Raw genomic sequence first — 22,279 nt, forward strand, 5'->3', positions numbered from 1 at the left:
TCTGGTCCTCAAAGTTGCCCATGGTCCAGTACCTTCAGGCTTTTGTGCAGATTTATCCCCAATGCAGCTATAACACAGATTTATAAGACTGAGAGGGAAACCCATCATCGTTTTTCTCAGACAGATTCTCAGCGAAACTAAAATATTAGAATTTCAGCCAGGACAGGAAATTTGATGCCTAAATGATTCAATAAATCTTGCAGTGTTCACATAGCTTCGGCTGCAGTGAGATCACATTTTACTTTCTATGATCTCTCCTATATTTATGTTGTTATTTGATTCATAATAAAAATCATTTTATGAGAAAAGCATAACTGCTAAAACATACATGCACAATATCATATGTGAGTACATCTGGCAGTGCCTTGGAGGTTCCAGAAAGTTCCAGAAAAAAATGTCCTGTCACTGCATGGTCCTCCTGCTGCTTCCCTCTAGTGTGATCAGCTGTAACTACATGATCCCACAGGACTTCTACAATTGAAAATGTCTTTTCAAAGCATCTTAGTATAAAGAGCAACGAGTTCATCGTCTAAAAGGACCAAAATCATCTCATGCCAGGAAGCTGCTATAGATGTTTTGGGGGAATTAACATGCTGTTGTTTTTTGATCTTTGATCTTCTTTGATTTTCCGGTAATGATACAAACAGTAGTAAAATATTAACACCACTAACAGTAAATTAATTTAAAAATAACAACATGATAATAATAAATGAGTCACAGAAGCATGGCATTCAAAGAATGTCTCACTTTTTGAGTATCATCCTCCTTTTGAATGAAATAATCATATGAAACAACTGGTGACGCACCTTAAGCAAAAACAATACATTCTCGTGTCCTTTTTTTAAATATATATATTTGAGTTGGTTTTTAGGGTTTTTCTGCCAGGACTGAGACTGTTAGTCAAAGCAAGAGTTTTACACGATGCCATCTCAACTGTTCCACCTGGAACAAGCAGCTGAGCTATCAGAGTCTCACTAAAATACCCTCTTTACTCTGTTCCTTTTTTAGATTCTAATTTGGTTCGGCTGTGATTTATGTCTAGCATCTGAGAGGATGGGGGGGGGGGGGGGTTTGCTATGCGTCACAGTCTCTCTTAACATAGATGACAAGTTTCTTGGGGGGAGGCACTTTTTGAGGACCATGGGGTTAAAAAGCAGAACTGAACCAACACACAGACACGTTTCACAAAAAAGGGTCTGGAGCATCCGCACTGAAAATGAGACAAAGCCTCTCCCTCTCTTTCCAGGCAGAGACTTTTAACTAAATCCCCCCCACACACACACACACACACACACACACACACACACACCTCCCTCTGTGCCTGCTGAGGACGGCAGCCAGAGATATCACTCAGTACATGGACACACATGGGCCCGGCCCAGTTGGCACTTTAAACTTTCAACGGGGGAACTGCCCCTGCCAAGAACAATAAGCCTTGATAATCACACCGTAGTGAAAATATACCAGTCTGGGTATGCAGTCCAAATATGCAGAGTATATTAATTTGTTCAGCGAAAGGTGAATCAAAGAAAGTGATTATTGCCTTGTTTGCTTTACTAGAAAACCAAGTCTTATACGGGATACAGAGGAATGTCTGGAACTACTGAAGTATTAGAAAATCAGTGAGAAAATCAGATCTGATTTGACCCAGCAGGAGAACGACAGTGAAAAATGAGCGTTTCAAGATTGGAGTTCCCTTGCCCAGTCTGGAGGTTCAGGCCCTATATTTCTCAACATACATATCAGGAGCTTTATTGCGTTCCAATCCTCCAGCAGGTCTTTGCATTTAAACATAAGGTGAGGCGCACATGCCAGCAGCTGCCCAGATGATGAATGGAGGGCTAGAGTGCAGTTTGTGGTTTTGCAGCTTTGCCAAATTCATGCAGTGTTCTCGCCGTGTGGGTGTCAGTAGTCAAGGTAAAAACAATGAAGTGGCTTTTTCCGCAGAGAGGCATAGTGCTTTTCTCTCGTCTTTTTTTTTTTCGGATTTACTCAGACGTTTACATATGTATTTGGAACAATTTCTGATGCATAAACATGTGAGCTTCTTCAAATCACATCCCAGGGTGATTAGTTACCCATTAATTACCAAAATGCAAACCAATAAGATATATTTTCATTTGTTTAACTGCACTTTTTTCAAATTATCACCTGTAACTGGGCTGATTTTAACAATCAATAGGTTACATGGTTAGATAAACTGAACATGTTTTGCCATTATATTATCCACTATCACATCAATGGGAAATACCCATACAGACACCTCCAGACACGATCCTGACTCATCATCTATTCACCACATTGCAGACACTATACACAAACTTTATTTTTGCCACCCGTCCATTTTATTTCCTTCCTTCCTTTTTTTTTCATTCAAAATACTCTCTGACAGTTGTAGATCACGTCAATATATGTCTGGCAACGTGTAAAGACGAACGTTTGCAGACAAGCTATTTAAAACTGTACAGGAGAAGTTCTACATTTTGCCATTTTAGAAATCAAATGTGGAAATGTTTTCTGTATTACTACAGAAAAATATATTCAGTTTGCTGACAGCAATGAAATTCCCAGCTGAAGTTTGAGTAAGAGAAGGTGTAAATGGAAGTCATGATTTTGTCAAAGTTTATGTCAAAATTCACTTATTGGTCAGAATCTTCCATGATATAGCTGACTCCAATCTGTTCACCCATGCTTATAAACACATACATGCATACACTCATACATACACACACATACACTCGTGAAAACATATATACATATAAATGTTTCATATGATGTACAAATTTTCACCATCCATTAAACTTCACATCAGTGTCCCAACTGAGAGAAGTTAATGTTTTATTTTACATCCTCCTTTCCTTCCACATGCATGAACATGACAGATCACCCACCCATGCGTGCACACGCGCGCACACACACACACACACACACACACACACACACACACACACACACACACATACTTACTTATGTCACTTTTGGGGTATTTACATAGACTTACATTCATTTCCTGGAGACTTACTCTAACCATAACCATAACCACTATTTGCCTAAACCTAACCCTAACCCTAACCCTAACCATAACCATAACCTAACCCTAACCTGACCCAAAAATCTGCTTTTTACCAATTGGGGACATGGCTTTTGTCCCCAATTGCACAAGCCGTCCCCAATCAACTGGTCTTAAGTCTGGTGTGTGTCCCTGCATACACACACACACACAGACATACACGCACACACACAGCAAAAGTCCTGTCGACAGTGGCCTGAACTGCGATGCTATAGCAGCTTCAAGGCGCCTGTCGGCTCCATCCAATGAGATCAACTCAGACGCTCAGCGCACCAATGGCATGCGAGCACCGAATCCCCCGCAAAGCTGTCAAGTATCATCACACACACACACACACACACATGATCCTGTTCCAGCTGAGTAAATGCTTCCAATGTTATCGGTGCTAGGAGACATGGGTTCACTGTTTGGTATGTGCAAAACCAACAGTATCACATACAGTATCAAAGTCTATTAATAGAAACATTGCTTTTGCAAGAAGAACTGAATCCTTTACATCTCTCATAGATAGCATTGTTACTGTAGTTTAATGGTATGGTACTGTATCTATGGAAAGAGAGTGGGATACACAACAGTCATGTGTAAACAAACTATCCATCAGCACCAGATTGCTTTCCTTCTGCTGTATCCTTGCAGGTGTCATCTTTACTCAGAACCGGACAGTGCAGTTTGACAGTGTGATTTGATTCCATACACATTAATACCGCCTTTGGCTCCAGCACAAGGCTGCTGATGTCTCCATAGCGTCACCCACAATCAGGTGACCCAGTTGTCCAAAAACCATATGACATTGATTTATCCATGTAAATATAGCACTTCCTTGGGAATATCACAGCGAGTGGGAAACAGAGCGGTCAGGAGGGACGGGAGGATGAGATAACAGATTTGGAAAAAATGAGCGCACACTAAATAACAGAAAGGTAGAGATCTGTAACCAAGCAACGTGACAGATATGACAGGGTGCTGGTGTTGTCGAGGAGTCTCATGCTGAAACATTATGAGGGTGAGCAGGCAGGCCGACCTTTAACCTTTTGTTTTGAAGTTTACAAACAAGCAACAAACTTACAGCTGTACATTCAATTCATATAGTTTGAAGTCTGATAAATCTATACGTTCGAATAAGTAATATTATTATAATATTCATACGTAATAAGTAATATTACACTACCAGTCAAAAGTTTGGAAACCTGATTGAATGTACTATGTTTTTCATTCTCTTAAAGCCATTTTGATCTGAAGGCTTATGCTTAAATGCTTGAAATTTGTTTCTTAAACAAATATAAATAATGAAGTTGATGCCTATGTATGAATTTCTTTGCAAAGCCTTTGCCTTTCCATCAAGGCGAAGGGCGGCTACTTTAAAGAATCTAAAATATAAGATAGTTTTAAATGTATTGCAGTGACCAAAAAAGACACTTTTTTGGTCACTGCAAAATCACTGGAAAATAGTAAAAATAAAGAGAAATGTGTGTGTCCAAACTTTTGACTGGTGATGCATTGGTGTTCCATATGACTTCCTCTACACACACACACACGCGCACACACACACACACACACACACACACACACACATACATACACACACACACACACACACACACATCCAGTCAGACTCCAGAGGGACAGTAGGCAGTGGCCTCAGTCCCAACATAAAAATAAAAAACCATCCTACTAAACTCTCACTCAACACTTCACACTGACAAAGGAAGGCTGTGGCTTGGTGGCTGGCTGTGAACAGATGACTGTATGAGATATTTTACAACTCTAACAGGACATGTGTAGGAGATGAGCAGCATTACAGTGGGCATACGTTTTAATGTGAAAACTGGAGTGGACAGAGTCTGAGTCAGAAGATATGTGAGTTGCTGACAGGCCCATCCATCATGACACTAAAATAGCAGGGCGCTAATACACTAAACACACACTGCTTGGCAAATTGTGGGTAAGCCCAGTTGTTTCTTGGTTGCCATTTTGCCACAGCTCGTGCTGCAGCGCCCCCTACCGATGACAACAACAACAGGTAGAGAGAAGAGTCAGACTGGCAGATCTGTAAACAGAGCCGTGCAGCACCACAACTGTCACTGTTAAATATTACACAAAACAAAGGCTTGGTAACATGAATAAATAACTAAATGTTACTCGTTTGGGTTTACTAGTGTGATGTGGGGTTACTGCTGCCTTGAAACAAAAAGCACTGCAGATACTCAGATAAATATTTAACTTCTCATGAACAAACCAAATAGCCTTCGGGAACTGCAGTGCTTGCTATTCAAGGCATTGCCAGTATTAGATTACTTAGCAGGCCAATTATCATTATGCACGTGACGCCCGATGCCCGCTCTGTAATTTCTAGGTTTCGTTGCGTCTGTTTCTCTTCGACACGACGCTCGCGCGACTGCTTCGTCTTTTTCCGGTAAAGATCTTCCAGCTCGAAATATGACACCGTCTCCATGGAAACAAAACAACTGCATTTGCCAAATATGGTCAGGGAAGTGAGGCGGTATCGCAATCGCGTCTTGACGTCACGCACTGCACGCTCCGTGCCGTGGAACCAGATTCCCTTGACCGTGAGAAAACTGGAACGATGAACAATGAATAAATCATTAACTTGCTCTTTCTGCTCCCACTCATTAAAAACATGATGCAATCCTCCACGACAGCAGTTATGCACTTTATGCAAGTCTTAAAACGACAAATGGAAATCTGCATGGCTCGCTGCATGCGAGACCAGAGAGCATGAATATTCCTGATTTAATGAGAACAGTAGGAAATATTTAGTGGTTGATATCTCTTTTTATTTCCAGCATTATATATATTTTTTGCATCTGATCAACGAGTCATTGTTTTTTATAAGTAAAAAAATAAACTATGTCATAAAATACATCTCGATAAAATACATGACATGATGTTTTCATGGAAAACTTGAAAATAAATGTCAAGTCAGGGGACACCATACAGCAAGATGATACACTTAGCTACACATCAGTAACCCTGCTATTTTCACTTGTTACAACACAACTTGTTAACAGTAGTACACATATTGAGCACGGTCTAACTTCACATAACATTTAGAGATGAAAAATACTAAAAGATACAACCTCTTAGATCATGAATGATTTATATTTGCATGCACTTTGATACCAGCACAAAAATCTCATTCCAGAGAATGAACTGCCATTGCACCATAGGTGTGGAAGAAGTCAACCCTGTTACAGTCACAGAAAACATGTCATCTACACAAACCTCGATGTTAAGGTTTACACAACACCAAAACTTACACTACAAAAGATTATTGGAGAGAGACCATAGCTTTGTTGGCTGGTTAGAAACCAAATACAGTTATGTCCAATCATTGCATAACTCATTTTGCATTCACAAGGCCAGAAGCGTTGGAGAATTGAGACTATCTTTCATGAGCTCGGACGCACCCAGGCCGCTTTTGAGGCTCTCGCACCCCTCAGCCAAGGAATCGATCTCAGAGTAATTAAAGGAAAACACTGTGCGGTAATTGCTACAAGTGGGACTGGAAGACATGACCGGTGTGCTCAGAGATTCCAGGTCGTTCGCCACCGACTTGTACAGGGTTTCCCAGTCTGAGAGGCAGAAGGGCCCGCCGAGGTCAATGTCTGGGACGGATGCGGCCGCCTCAGCCGCCACCGCCATCTCCAGGCTGGGCACCAAGTCGTCCAGGTCGTCTCCCTTCAAGTCCTCCAGAGGCTCTTCTTCTGCGCTCGAGCACAGGAGGATGTTGGAGTTCCCCAAAATGGCCGCTGCGGAGATGCAAGGGACGGTGTCCATGTCTGGGGCGATAGGGCCTTCTGCCATCGCGGCGCTGCCTTCAGGAGTTTTGCCATTCTCTAACATGGAGAGCAGCTGCGGGGAGGCTGGGGGGTCCTGCAGCATGGTGTCGACATCATCTTCATCCTCCTCAACCTCCTCCTCATCACCATCAGGTAGTTTGCAGGATGGTTTGTGAGAGGCTAACATCTGCTCCAGTCTCTCCTTCTCTTTCAGGAGATCAGCTATCTCGGTCTGCAGAGCGGCCTTCTCCTCTTCAAGCGTGTCAGTTTCCTGAGGTGATGAAGGACAAAATGAGAAATTAGACTTGGCATGAGGACGGAAGGGAAGACTGCTGCCCTATGGTGTTCTGCAGTCATCTCTGCTACGCTCCTGTGATCATAAATGACATGTGACATGTCGTATATGCCCTTAGCTTATTTGGAGGAGTGTGCTCTGTGAATTACTCTTTAAAGCAGTTCCCTGATTTCATACAACAGGATACTTACAGCTTGTAAAGTGTCTGTGAGCTCCCTCCGTCTGTTACGACACTTTGCTGCAGCAATTTTGTTCCTCTCCCTCCTGATCCTCCTCCTTTCCTCCTCCTCTTTGGAAGGCTAAAATCAATCACAAAAAAGCTATTTAAATGCGCATCCTGGAGATTCTTGCCGTATCAGCATTTGGCTCTTCGAGACTAATTCGCTTGCCAAGGAAATAATCTTTCCTCGTCGCAGTATGCTGAGAAAACTGTCGGTGCAGACTCTCCTTGATTCTGTCCAGGCGTTAAAATGCTGCACCACTGGCACGGTCTACCTAGCCGGCCACGTGAACGCGCATTTTATGCATTTTTCCCATCCACTCATTAACAGTGCTGGGCTCGTTACTTAGTAATGTAGTGCTCGTTACTCGTTGCTCATATAACGTTCCCTATGAGCAGTAATTTGGGATAGTATGCTACTCGTTACATTACTTTTCCGCTCACAGCAAAAACAGATAATTGCGTCCTCGTTAACCTTCAAGAATCGCGATAACTCAGTTCCCTCTCCTGTGAATGATCACGGAAACCAAATAACGTTGATGTCCAATTTTCCATCTAATCTCCCTCAGTCAGGGGAAAACGAATGGGATGGGATATAGGCTAGATAGAGTGGGGCAATAACAAATTTAGCCTATTGATTGATTGATTGATTGATTGATTGATTGATTGATTGATTGATTACTAATACGTTTATAAAATAGGAATTCGTTGCTGGGAAAACACTGCTGACGCTTTACCACCCAATGTTCACTGAAGATTGAAGACACTATTTAAGATGTAAGGAGATTAAAGCCCAAATCCCTGCATGACTCTACCTGGTCTTTCTGCCCTTTCCTGCTGGAGGGCTGCGCCTTGGTTGCACCTGCCGGGGAAGACGACTGGATGACGCCGTGAGCTTTGGGCTTTGCTCGGCTGGATGAGGGGGAGACAGATGTGATGACTGTCGGCTGCACCATCCACCTCAGATCCGGCGAGGTTGAGATTGCAGTCACAGTCGGAACAAAGGAGTCTGCTGCACTTGCCTCGGTATCCTGGAAAACCCACAGCACACACACACATCCGTGCAGTCAAACACTATTTTACCTTGTCTGAGCAGTGTGAATGAGCAGCCACGTTTATGGTTGACCTTTAAATGTGCTTAAATGGTTCATCAATCATTTGGCTGAGGAATGCCAAAAAAAGACTAAATCAATAGGCTACTGGATTGTCTATGAATCCATCAAAAAGCCTCATAATCATCGCCCTCATTCATTTTCATCATCATCATCATCACCATCATCATCACCTTCATCATCATTATCATTCTATATTGAAAGGTCACGACCAAGACATGTATCTATAAAAAGTAGGATGAAAAAGGCTTCATCGACAATAAAATTGAACCCTACATCTACAGATTTACAGATTGCAATGTAGAGCTTGCGCATTTTCTTGTCTACATGGAGTCATGTAGAGCATGGGACAGTCATTCTGTCAAGGAAAATCTATGGAATGTGCTTGGATATGTGTCAGGAATTTGACAATATAACCGCCACATATCAGCGCACCAGGCTTGTGCATGAATTGCCCTGCTAGATTTCCTGTTATGTGGATTAATTTTTTCATGCAAAGCATTATATCCGCTTATACCTTGGTGCTGTCCATTGATGATGCGCTACAAAGCGAGTCAGGAGGATGCTGGCTGCACCCAGGGGTGTCCCCGCCAGGCGATGCTGTGCTACAGCTGGACGACGAGTCGTATTCAGGGCTGGAGTCTGGATGCATGTTTTCATCAAAAATCACAGCATAAAAAGATAGAAGATTTTATCTTTTGCAAGTAGAAAATCTAACACCTATAACGCCCACTTGTATATTCCATTTGCCGGGTTCATAAATGGTAACTGTGCAGATAATGGAGAGGCCCGCCTTTTATAGTGAGCTGGAATTTTATGAATGAAATCTGTGTGGTGAGACTGAACCATTTCAGACAAGGAGAGGTTGTGAGATGGCTAAAAGAAGCGAGCAGATGTTTTCCAATTTAACAATTACAACGCTAAAACATCTGAACAAGTAAGATTGAGCAGCCCGTCCATGTGAAATAACCATCTTTATTCAAATATGATACAAAATAGCAAGCATGTAGGAAAGTGACCCCCCCTCCCAGAAGTGCCCACTGCCTTATGAATGAACCACGTCACTTCATGTATGCAGCATCTGCATCATGTACATTACGTTCCCTTTATGTCGGCGCAACTTCATCACATATATGACACGTTTCTTTATCGATATCTGAATTCATATAAACAGATTTATTTTTTCAGGCAGTAGAAAACAGTGATAGGCAATGCAATCGGTAGATTAATAACCTGATATGCACCCGTCGACCTCGTTATTGCCACAAAAGTTGTCCGTGTCAATCTGATTAGAATAATGCTAAAAATAATTGTCTATGTGTCTAATACCACATTTATTACCTCAGCTCATTGATTTTCACGTGAAACCCTGCGTGATTACATTCGTGCATTGAGCTTCTTTATATTTCAATTCCACCACATCAGCTAATAACTTATAGTCTATATAGGATTTTACTTATCACCTGGCTCTGCATATGAATAGAGCTCCAGCAACAGACTTGTCGCTGTAGTAAAGCAGCCAATCGCCAAGTCGACCGGCCCAACCATATATGGAATTTCCGGTTAACACACACACACACACACACACACACACACACACACACACACGCACACACGGCGCAGACAGACGCAGCGCACCGCTTAACACCGTGTGGCTGCGGCCCACACACACACACACACACACACACACGCACGCACACACGCACTCACACAAACAAAAGAAACTGAAACATGCGCTAAAGGAATGCCCGTCATGCATTGTACCTGACAATAACAGCGTCATAGCTTCGCCCTGAATGGGTGCAGGCGCTAATTTAGGAATAAAGGGGTGTAAAGGACGGTAAACACGTGCACTTAAACTCAAAGGCCCGCCTTTTTTTATTTTAATAGAATTTACCCAGCTTTTTCCTACATGTTTATGAAGTCATAGTGTATACATATCATAGTAAGTAGCATCAAAGTGATAGGATAGGGTCATTTGAAAGAGGAATGCTTTGTTGAAAGTAGGCTATAACCGTTTTGACCATGCACCTCTTTATTTATTTGCCTTTACATCACTGTTAAACATAAAGACTAATCAGTTGTGTATCTATTATCCGAGCTTTATTCCGACATGCATGTCGGCTCCTCAGATAAGAAATATTTGGCATGAAGTTCTGCTATATTTAGCCCTCAGATGAGCTCACAGATTCTTTCAAGTGAAAGTGATGGGTCGTGAATGGAGGGGCCTCTCCCCCTCCGCAGCGGGGCTGCGCGCTCCGCTTCCCGGCAGTCCCAGCCCCTCTGGGGTCATTTACTGGCACATCATTAGGTGGTCGTTTAGGCCCATTCAGGAGCGGAGGGTTCAGAGGTTGGGCTTAATTACAGAGACACCCCTCACTCCGGCTCAAAGACATGTTTTCATCCAAACAACTTGAGCGTGAATGTGGGAAACCGCCGACGTTTATTTTTAGACTAGATGACATCAGCGTTCAAAGTTCAAGCGTATAAATTAGGCGGATAGATCTTACAGGTTACTGAATAGCAAAATTGCAGGTCTCTATTCAAACTCCCGGTGTAATGAATCATCCCGTGATTTTTATGGGATTGTTCATAAATAGCGTTAAAAAAATAACCAGATAATTAATGACAGGACCACAATTTACAATGTATGGACTGTAGTGAAAAAAGGTTTTTGTAATGTTTCTCCTACTTCAATAAGTTAACTGATTTTTGTTTATTATGGTCGTTTGTCTTATGATCACCGACTGGAAGTCATAGTTTATTTATACCACTACATTAGGCTACTGCAGGTTACATCCAAAGAACTAGTAGTCGTGTAAAGGAGTTAAAACCTCTGCCTGTCTAAACGTCTGCAAATAGTCTAGTTCAGCATCGAAGTGGACTATTCTAGATTGCAGTCTGCTCCTGTCAACCGGTCAAACAAACTCCTCAAACAGGTCACTAGGCAAATTGGCTGCATGGTGTCCGATTTCATTCCCCTGCTCCGCAGACAGACGGAGAGAGAGCTGTCTGGGAAGAAAAAGCAGCAAAGAGCTCTCACTCTGCCGCCGTTTCCCGGTGACATAATACTGGCGTGCTGTTTCCAGACACAGCAAACGTCACCTCGAAGCGCCGCGGACCACAGTCTGCTCTTAAAGTATAGGACTTAATGGAAAACTAGTAAGATATGGCATATTGCTGCAGATATCTTCCATTAAAAACATATAGTATTCATCTGGACCAAGTACAACACACACACTGAAAGTAGTGTTAAGACCAAGAGCTACGTATTTTTCTGTGATGAATAGTGTTTGAGGCAAAAACACTTTGTTTCAGGTTATTCACCATGGTAACGGCGTGTTGCGTGACTCCGTCTCTGCCTGGGGCAAACCTGTAGGACCGGCTTGTCTCTTTATTATGACGAGTGATTTACCTCCAAAACATATACAATCTTTGGCGCTATGCAAAACGTGAACGTCACTGACGCGAAGGGGTGGAGTGTTGCTACGGCAACCAGGAATGTTCAACAAAACATGAACGCGGGAAACAAGTTGTGATCCTTCTGTCTGGCAAACATTACTGTGTTCGGCCCAGGAACCCTTGTTTACCCATATTACGATACTTTGACATAATAACACAACTTTAGTGCAAGCCTTCAACTGCTTATTTCATGTTTAAGTATAGCCCATCCTGATTGAATGAAGTGATTATAGCCTATATAGGGCACTGGTTAATAAAGTGGGGTCCAGGGACCTAGTGGCGTCCTTCAGGTTTCCAGAAGGCCCCCAGGAAAATGATGAACACTGTAATTTCACTAGTATTTCATTCAACAGCCTTCTGCACTATGAGAGAATGGATAAGACTGACTGGGGCTTTACTCAGCACCTATAGTTTATTTAGGCTAAGTAATATTGCTAGCGTTAGTAATGTTTGATGGGGGTTCATTATACTAATTCTTCATCAATGTGTTTCTGGCAAGGCGTCCTTGACATAAAAAGTGTGCATGGATTTCTCAAAGCTGCATCTGAGGTATTAGTCTATATGTAAATCACAGAGGGGGTGTGGGGATTCCCACACCATGCCTAAGATAAACAACCGTGGGGAAGACCTTTATGAACAAGGTAGGCCACCGTTGGGAAAAGCAAGCACCTAGCATGGAAAAATACACACAACAAACCAGCGCGCTCTACATCTAGACACTCCCCTGCCTGGATTGCACACCAGGTACAAACGCCGCCTGAGGGCATAGTACACACGTAAGGTGAACTGGGTCACACGGATCTTGTTGTGACATAAGCCTAACCGGTGTTGCTGGTGTGTGGTTGTGTATACAATCGTTCTGGGAGGCGTGCAACTTGGCCACACTCCTTTGTCTTCTACCTTATCCAAATAAATTTCCATCCATCTCGGTGTAGCTAAAGAGACCATTTCAGGAGAGACAGAAAGACATACTTGCTTAGACATGTACAGCTGTTGCACAAAGCAGAGCAACTTGTAATGAGTGAACACCTGGAGGTAGAGTGTCGCTAAAGGGAATTTTTTAACACAACAACACATGGTTTATGATGGAGGCATTAGGTGTTGCTGCATGGAGTTGAGCCTGCAACAGCTTCCCTAACCACTGTTATTGTAACATCCTGTTATAACACCCTAACACCCACTTATAGTATAAGTCTATTTTGGATTTCTAGGAGAAGTGTGTATAGTATGCCTCAGTCAATGTGCTGATATAGAAATGCACGATAGGCCAAGATGTGTTAAAACCAAGAATATTGTTGTAAATTCATCTGTACCAACATGTTAATGATTTATCTAACTGTTACTCACTTGGTCATATCCATCCTCATGATATATTGGTTTTGTTGTACCATACTTCATTCAACAAATCTATTGGGCCTATATCTATAAATGCATGTAATAATACTGGGGCAGCTTAAAAAAAAAAAAATAAAACATCAGCTGGCGTTCATTTTGAGTTAATCGATCCAAAGCGTACTGACACTAAAATAGACTGATCTGCATGTGCAAATTTACTTTTGATGTACTTTGGTGTAGGCTGTACTTTTGCCGACCATTATCCCAGTTCTTCAGTTTTCACAACAGCCTCTGTGTTTGTTGTCTTACATAACGTCATGTCGCTGTGGTCCAATCCTCGGATGGAGCATTTCCCAGCAAGGTCCGCCCATTCACAGGATGCACCATATATGGAAAATGACGTACTGGGGATCCCGTTTCTGGAATATTCCATTTCTTGAGAATGGGTCTCAACTATTTTTCAAAACGTTACTTTAGACCTACAAACATCATAAAGTGGCATTCAGTGTTTGAGTTATCGTCTATTTTGATAATTAGGGCGCAATAGGTGGCATAATTACTGCGTCGGTGTCTCGTTTTTTAGCGATCTTTTTTTTCTCTTCATGTTTTCGGGTGAGGCGCACTCCCCTTGCGTCATTCCGTCCTCGCACAGGCTATAAAAGCTCACGAGCCACCACAGTTGGCAGTCAAACTTTCAGCAACTAGGACAACGACTATCACAAGCAGATCACTGCACACCGGGAGCAGAGCTCAGGAGTAACCCGCAAACTTACTAAAGGGATTTCCTCAGCTGAAGTTTACATCCCCCTCACTAGAGTTTGTCCGGATCTACTGCTTTCTTCTTGCCTTTTTTCGGAAACGATGATGTTCACCGGTTTCAACGCGGAGTGCGACTCCTCTTCCCGCTGCAGCACCGCTTCCCCAGCCGGCGACAATGTGGGATACTACCCGTCTCCAGCGGGATCTTACTCGAGCATGGGGTCTCCCCAGTCTCAGGTATGTTCAGTCTAAAATAAACTGTTATTCATATTGTACAATAGCATAAAGGATATCGGTTAATGTGTTGTTGCTTGACATGCAAAGACGAGCATGGGAAGATAGCTTGTTTTACAAAACATCCACTGAATTAGTCTACATTTACTAATGCAAACATAGTCAAAAATATGTATGTGAATACTGACAAATATAAAACTACACTGATAAACAGCCTGAGCTGCACTTGAAGTATTGACCTGCAACAGTGTATGGCAATCTTCATTCATTCACCTGGAAACTCCAGAGAGAAAATGTAACGTCATGGCTGACATCACATGGATATTTATAACCCCTCTGGCTTTTTATAGACCTCCCGCTTCATTCATATGTATCGTGCAATGCTGTCCCCTCCCCGCTCCCTCCTGAGTATAAACCCAATGTGCTGATGATCCTCTTGCTTCATTCCTTCCAGGATTTCACTGACCTGACAGCATCAAGTGCCTCCTTCGTCCCCACCGTCACAGCCATCTCCACGAGCCCGGACCTGCAGTGGATGGTCCAGCCTTTGATCTCCTCTGTGGCCCCTTCGAACAGAGCGCACCCTTACAGCTCCAGCCCCAGCCCCGCTTACTCCAGACCGGCCATGAGGTCCACAGCATCCAAGGTTCACGGCTCTACCAAGAGGGGCAGAGTGGAACAGGTAATTACCATGTTCTTCCAGGTGTTACATAACAACAAGGCACCCCTGCATTACAATGTTTCACTGCTGCATGGATAGCCAAAGAGCTCGGGACTTAATGTCTTCTTGTATTCTGTGCAGGTTTCAACTGAGGAGGAAGAGAAGAGAAGAGTTCGCAGAGAGAGAAACAAGCAGGCAGCAGCAAAATGCCGCAACAGGAGAAGGGAGCTCACCGACACCCTGCAAGCTGTAAGTATTTCACAAACAAACCATATCATGCATTAAGACACGTTTCTCATCAGCGCTATTAGCAATGTTGACCAGCGGCCAAACTAATGCCATTTCCTCTTTTTCTCTCAGGAAACTGATCAGCTGGAGGATGAGAAGTCCAACCTGCAGAACGACATCGCCAACCTCCTGAAGGAGAAGGAGAGGCTGGAGTTCATTCTGGCTGCCCACCAGCCCATCTGCAAAATCCCCTCGGAGCTGGACGTCTCCTTCCCCGTCGCCTCCGTCTCTCCCGCCCACTCCTGCGTCTCGGTGGAGGCGTCCTCTCAGCCCCAGACCTCCACCTCACAGGCCTCCGCTTCCGCCGCCGCCGCCGCCTCCGCCTCCGGCCAGCCGATCTTCACCTCCGCCTCCAACTCCATCTTCTCCGTCCTCTCCACCGCCACGGTGTCCGACAGCACGGTGAAGATGACCGACCTGGACGCCTCCGCCCTGGAGGAGTCCCTGGCTCTGCTGGCCAAGACGGAGATGGAGACGGCGCGGTCGGTGCCGGAGGTCGACCTGTCCAGCTCCCTGTACACCTCTCAGGACTGGGAGCCCCTCTACACCTCGGCCAATGGCGGTGACTTCGAGCCCCTGTGCACGCCCGTGGTGACCTGCACCCCGGCCTGCACCACCTACACGTCTTCCTTCGTGTTCACCTACCCCGAGGCCGAGACCTTCCCCACCTGCGGCGTGGCCCACAGGAGAGGGAGCAGCAGCAACGACCAGTCCTCCGACTCGCTCAGCTCGCCAACCCTGCTGGCCCTTTAAAGACTCTTCCAAAAACAATAATACTTCTTATCAAGCGCATTTACTCGATGTATGAGGTAGATGTGCAGATCACAGGGCTATGGAATGGACTTGTACTACCACCAGGAAGCAAAATATTTAGGATTTTTATTTGCCTTTATCTATACTTGCCTATTACAACTATGTAGCAAGTCAAAGCATGTTTCAACTAATACCACCTAGTCGTTTTCTTTGTTTACAAATAATAAGTTGATATTTGATTTAACGGTGCTAGATGACGAAGTTGTTGTAGTGTTGCTGTGTGTTCAGAGCAATAGTTATCTTGACCCAGTTTGTTTTCTGGTTGATGGAATGTGAGAGTATTGTGAACTGTTTGTGATATTTAAAACCAGTGTGCTTTGTCTAACCATGGTCTGAGTGGTCTATCTTAGAATGAGGTTTTCTGTGAAAACATTAGTGGTTTTTAATTTATGAAATTTCAATTTATTTTTTTACAGAGAGAGCAAAGAGGAAACTGTTGAATGTCGTTTGTAAAATGTGTAAATAAAAAATAGTAATATTTAAATTCAGTTATTTGCTTGGTGTAATCTCTGTCTGTCTCTCCCCCTCACACACACACATAAACACACACAGTCTGGTGTTAACAAGCTGCCCTTATGTATAGATCTATAACTAACAGTCAGATGGAATAGCAGTTGCAGCGGTATTCATTAGACAATTAAAATAAGGTCTAAAATTAGACTTCACAGGGGATAGTGGTCTTTTTCCTGCACCTCACTGGCTCTATTTATTGTTCCGTCTGTTGCCAAGGTTAACTATACGTCAGGGCGCTTACGTCAATGCGTTCTTTCCATTTTTTTAATCTGCAAAGCCAGCGCGGTGACGTTTTAACTTCCATGCCCAAATATAGATTTCTGCAACATCTCGCTGTTTTCTGCCAGCAGAAGGTATTTGTCGACGTTGCCCGGCCAGACGGGCGCCCTGGTCGGTCATTTTCCGCTAAAACATGCGCATCTACAGCTGGAAGTCTGGTCATTTCTGTTCAGATCAACTGAACCCGTCTCTCGACGTGTCTAGGAAAGGAAAACGTGCTGCAGCGCTTCCCATATCGAAGCATAAGATATGCGATTTTGCAAGACGTGCTGCACAGATATGCTGATTACAAGAGACATCACGAGAGGATCTCGAAAGCTACATTTTAAACACCACTGACGTTGGTTTAATTTATTCTGTTCTCTCATAGGGGCTGAATTTATGTAACACTTCCCACATTCAAACAAGACGCACGGTGTAGAAGTAGGCAACGTGAGCGAAAGCCTTTTAAAATAAGTCGCAGGTTTATTGTGTGGTATGATAATGTGAGTAATAATTAAGGCTTATTTTGCCAAATGTATTGGCTTATAGGAGGGAAAAATCTTATTAAAAATAGGTACTCGAGGAATGAACATAACATCAGTCTATCCATTGCATTATGAATCTGAAAAGAGGCTTTCTGAATGTGAAATGTGATGCATATATTGAGTATTTCCAAAAAAGAGGGAAAGACGGCACAGGTAAAAAATTAGACAGTTTGGACTTTACCTGCTATAGGCTAGGTGTTTTTGGTACAAATGGACCGGGGCACAGAGACAGCTGGATTTAAGGTGTAATAAAGCAGCTGTCTGGGTTAAGAGCAAAGCAGTGTTTTTTAAATTATTGATAGGCTGCTCACCAACTTGTCTTTTCCCCCAGACAGACACTAATTCAACCTTCTCTTAAAGGACAGCTGAGCCACAAGATTGATGTGGCTACAATGTGCCAACATCTCCTCAAAGTGTCTTGTTTGAGGAATAGCTCCTCAATGGGACGGTCTGGTTTGAAAGGGCCCAGTTTCCCAAATTAGCATGTAATCTTCTTTTTTCCATTGGCTCATAATGGAATACACGTCTCAACACTTAAGGTCTGTGATATGGACATAGTCTGTAAATCCAGAACCTGATCACAATGTGTCTCATGTAACTCCTAATGGTTATGTGTTTTCCCATTACAGTAGTTTGTATCATGATGAATGGAGGGGATTTTCTCACAGGCCACTTGGTAGGCTACTGAGTCCCTGAAACATAGCAACTGACTCAACACATGGAATTATGAGTATATGGGCCAATGTTTGTTTTCAGTGATTTACCTCTCTATTGTTTGAGGTGGGGCATTTATAGTAGGTGCACAGATATTAATCAACACTGGTCTGTCAGACAAAGTCTCCATCAGTATCAGGTTGTGCTCTACCAATAATGTGCACCACATACACTCAACATGGAACGACTAATGCCAGAGACACAGTCACGATTTGTCTACTTGATAATCATTCTGATTAAAAAAAACAATGTACTCACAACTTCCTGAGTCTGTCTGGTTCTATATTCTCTTCTCATGCCATCCTGTCTCTTTCCCATCTTTCCTCTACTGTTCACTATCAAATAAAGAAGAAACACCATCAAATTGCTATTCAAAAGACAAATCTGTAACCTATAAACATAAAGGTAACAAATAGCCACCGACGCAAAAGTATAGTCAGTGTGAACTTGTTTTAAAATGAAAGTAGGCGAATGTCACAACATGACAATGCTGTTATATACAGTAGACCAGCGGTTTTCAATCCCAGTCCTCAGGACCCAGAGCCCTGCTGGTTTTCATTGTAGCCATCTAATCAGGGACTATTTCTCACCTGGGAAACCGGGTGGATGCAATTAACTAGCTGGTAGGATAGAAAACCAGCAGTAGCCTACAACAGTACTTGTAGGGTCACAAGGACCAGGATTGAGTACCACTGCAGTAGATAATACTGTGTTATACAGAAGTCTTGCTGAACGAGCCTTAATCAAACCAGCACAGCAAGTCTTCCCTTTACCACAGCTGATGGTTTATATGATACTTTTGGCCCTTAAATGTTACAACACTTGGTAACTTTGTCAAGAAACTTGCTGTCTGAGGAATGCTAATTATGATTACTCAAACCTCACCCCACTCCCTATTTGTCAGTCTTTCAGACTCATTTGCTCATTTCGTCAGTATCAATACTTCACCTTGTATAGATTCATCTGAAGGCAGATTGCTTAATGGCTCTACCCAGGAAATGCGTCGTGTGTGTGCGTGAGGGGCGTGCAGCGAGGAAGTCTACCAGCACACAATAAGCAACTTCCGCACTTCTGACCGTTTCAAGCCTTCCAGTGCAGACACACCCTTCAGTGCAACAAGGCCAAAGTCTCAACAGCTGTAACACTGCTCCCTTTACGGATACAGGTCTATTCTTTCAAAGCACACCCCAAAACAAATCAAAATTTTAAGGATTGGCTCGCTCTAAAGGGTTAAAACTGCACCAGCACAGTGCTACATCTTCGCCTCTTGCTTGAAATGCCTGGATTGAACCTCTCTTCCTAACAAACACCTCTGTGTTCATATGATGCCAACACCAAATGGTTAAAGCCTCTTGTTTCGTAAGCACTGGATGGTTTCATAACTGCTGAATTCTGAGTACCTGTCTGTGTTTCCTTGCACTTAAGCAGAGCCCCCTTTTTTTTCCTCAATAAAGCTTCTATGTGCGATCATGCAGCGTCTAATAACTCTCTCTATTAATACCTCCTTGCCGGCCCCAGGGAGATGGGGCGGCAGCAGAAATAGCAGGTGCCCATTGCTTCTTTTAACATCAGCATCAACAGCAGTAAAATTAGACCACTATGACGCCAACCTGCGTCTGTGCAGCAACCCAGGGGAGGAACCAGGCAGCGTATGCCTGAGAAAAAGAGAGGAGGAAAATAAGAGTGAGGCGAGGGGAGGAGGACGAGGGAAAGCGATAAGGAGTGTGTGAGGTAGAAGAGAGCAGGGAGAGAGAGAGAGAGAGAGAGAGAGAGAGAGACAGAGACAGAGACAGAGGACCCTGGCTGGGTGTAATTTAGAGTGCAGCGATGATGAAACAGCCGAGTTCGCCTCCGTGCCACGACAACAAGCGCTCAATTTGGATCAGCTCCATATTCACGGAAACCCATCCCCTGACACCTCTCGGCTCTCCAGAGAGGATGCGAATGCTTTAGGAATCCATAAATACTTCAGTGCCTTCCCCCCTCTGCGCCTGTGTTTCTGTCTGAGTGACAAAGTGATACAGTTATTCAGTAGTGTGAGCACACTGACACCAAGCAGGCATTTACTGAAGCAAATAACAAAGCACATTCAGAGGATTTGTGAGACTCCAATTCACATCGGTTCCTGACATTTGCAAATGCTTTGTTATTTCTCATACAAGCTGAAAATGTTCATACAGTTTCTATATGACACTCTATGTATAGTATAGTCTGTGTAGTCTGCTATGCTATGATGAATCAAATTTAGTCTGATGACAAAACCCTGAAATTCATTCTGGATTGCATGCACTTATCAGGGGACAAGTCTCCTTTTTGTTTGTATTTTCAGTATCTAAAGTGATAAAGAGCACAACTCAAATAATGACTACAATCGGTCGAAGGGTGTGGAGACACACTTGCGTCACTGTGCATGGTCTTTTCAGGAAGTCTTATATTCTGTAACTTCTGACCTGCTTAGCGATGTGCACATCTGAAGCAGCACCCAGAGGTGATACAGGGTTTGTCATCATTACCGAGACTGGTGATCCAACAGGCGTCCACATTGTACAGTGTCGTTAAAACATGGCACATCTCCGGAAAAGAACAGGAATCCACATCAATCACAGACATACAGAATGTGACATTAGCCATGTTACTTTTATTTCTAAAGCTTAATAGCTCTGTAGCGTGTAGGAGTGTGTGACATGCTATTCTTGGAGGTTATTTGACGCACTAAGCTACAATACTAGAGGGATTTCTCTATCCAATAATTACTGTTCACTTAGTGACAGACTCCCCACTCAGCAAAGCGTCCTCGTCTCGCGGGATCAGTAACAAGGATGTTTCCCTGGAAACTGGACAGCTCTATCATATGTAATTGGGTAATCCCTGAGCTGCTGACAGAAAAATAATAGCTTTTGGGATTTTCAAAATACCCCAGCCAACACTGAGTATGATATGCCTGTTTTGTAATCCGGATTTACCACTCATATACTGGATGGGTTATTTTGCGATTAATATTAAAAGATATTTTTTAAAGAGTGAAATCTATAATTGTCAATAAGCTAATTGGAAACAGTTATAAGGCTACCTCACCAAAATGACGAGAAATGCATATTATCATTACAATGTCTGATCTGATAACTGAAGTACCAATACATTGCTATGAAGATAGGTTAAAATGTACAATGACAGAAGTCTCCCACAAAGGATGCTAAGCATCTCCGAGTTAGCTAAGGCATATGCCTATTGTCCAGAGGAGATTAAAAGACTTGCAATGTCTGAAACAGGGCCACTTTATCCATATGCACCCCATCCGGGTACTAATGTAAGAGACCAGACTCAAACCCAGGTCTGCCACATAGAACAGCAAACACCTAACCTACCAGGCAACCATAAGGGAATTGACTCCCGCTGTTAAGGCTGTTAAGATGCCCCACAAAGGAATACATCTGTCCACTGATTCCCATTTGATAACATTTCAGTGCCAGAAACCCCCATCTGAGAAGATTTTTCAATTATGATTTACTGCAGAACAAAATTGCACAGCTGTGTGCTGTAGCTGGGAGATATCAATGGAGAAAGTGAAACCTATAATCAACCTTTGATCAACCTAGTGTGGTTTGCACAACCTTGCACTACTTACAACATCAGCACAAGTTACACTATACCATCCGCTTTAGTCCTAGGAACCATGTCCATGCTGCACGAAGCTTAAAACTTGCATTTCCATCCTACTCAGTAGGCCTACCATTACTTCATGGTGTGCTATTCCATTGCACTATTGGAACCTATGCAACCTACTGTGTGCTATGCTGTTTGAATGTACATACTGATAGAATGTGTTTGTATATATGCAGAGTGATATTTATGGTCTGCGGTCTATTCTATGTCCTGCACTGTCCTCTTAATGTGAGGTCCTGTGGTCCATGTACTCTGTGTGCCATTGTGTACTTAGGTCACTATTGTCTCTATGTTTGTGCACCAGTGTCACCAAGACACATCCCTGTAGATTTATTGTGGCCTACTTGGCAGAAAACCTTCCCTACACCCATTGGGGTCCCTGGGGCAGACCAAAGGAAACACTGATGCACCCCACAACAGCAGACTACAACGCTCAATACACCTGCCTTGCTGAAGTGTCCTTGAGCAAGACACTAAATTGCTACCAGCTCCTGTGGCACTGCCCTGTGTTCTGACCTTCCTGTGGAGGGGTGA

General features: G+C 43.3%; 2 protein-coding genes across 2 annotated transcripts; one reads left to right on the top strand and one right to left on the bottom strand.

Moving 5' to 3' along the window:
* Positions 1-6,442: 6,442 nt before the first annotated feature.
* On the bottom strand, positions 6,443-9,149 carry LOC139662186 (protein c-Fos-like). Its single transcript, XM_071540815.1, has 4 exons — positions 9,015-9,149; positions 8,201-8,416; positions 7,357-7,464; positions 6,443-7,141 (listed from the first exon to the last, which is right to left on the bottom strand). The coding sequence occupies exons 1-4, from the start codon at positions 9,147-9,149 to the stop codon at positions 6,443-6,445; spliced, it is 1,158 nt and encodes a 385-aa protein (XP_071396916.1).
* Positions 9,150-13,994: 4,845 nt separating this feature from the next.
* fosab (v-fos FBJ murine osteosarcoma viral oncogene homolog Ab) lies at positions 13,995-16,537 on the top strand. Its single transcript, XM_071540814.1, has 4 exons — positions 13,995-14,290; positions 14,742-14,969; positions 15,090-15,197; positions 15,309-16,537. The coding sequence occupies exons 1-4, from the start codon at positions 14,156-14,158 to the stop codon at positions 15,987-15,989; spliced, it is 1,152 nt and encodes a 383-aa protein (XP_071396915.1). The 5' UTR covers positions 13,995-14,155; the 3' UTR covers positions 15,990-16,537.
* Positions 16,538-22,279: the final 5,742 nt, after the last annotated feature.

This window comes from Centroberyx affinis, unplaced genomic scaffold (assembly GCF_046629955.1).
Source record: "Centroberyx affinis isolate AG114_WGS23_722 - 3 ecotype Tasmania unplaced genomic scaffold, CSIRO-AGI_Caff_v1 ptg003726l_1, whole genome shotgun sequence".
Classification (NCBI taxonomy): domain Eukaryota; kingdom Metazoa; phylum Chordata; class Actinopteri; order Beryciformes; family Berycidae; genus Centroberyx; species Centroberyx affinis.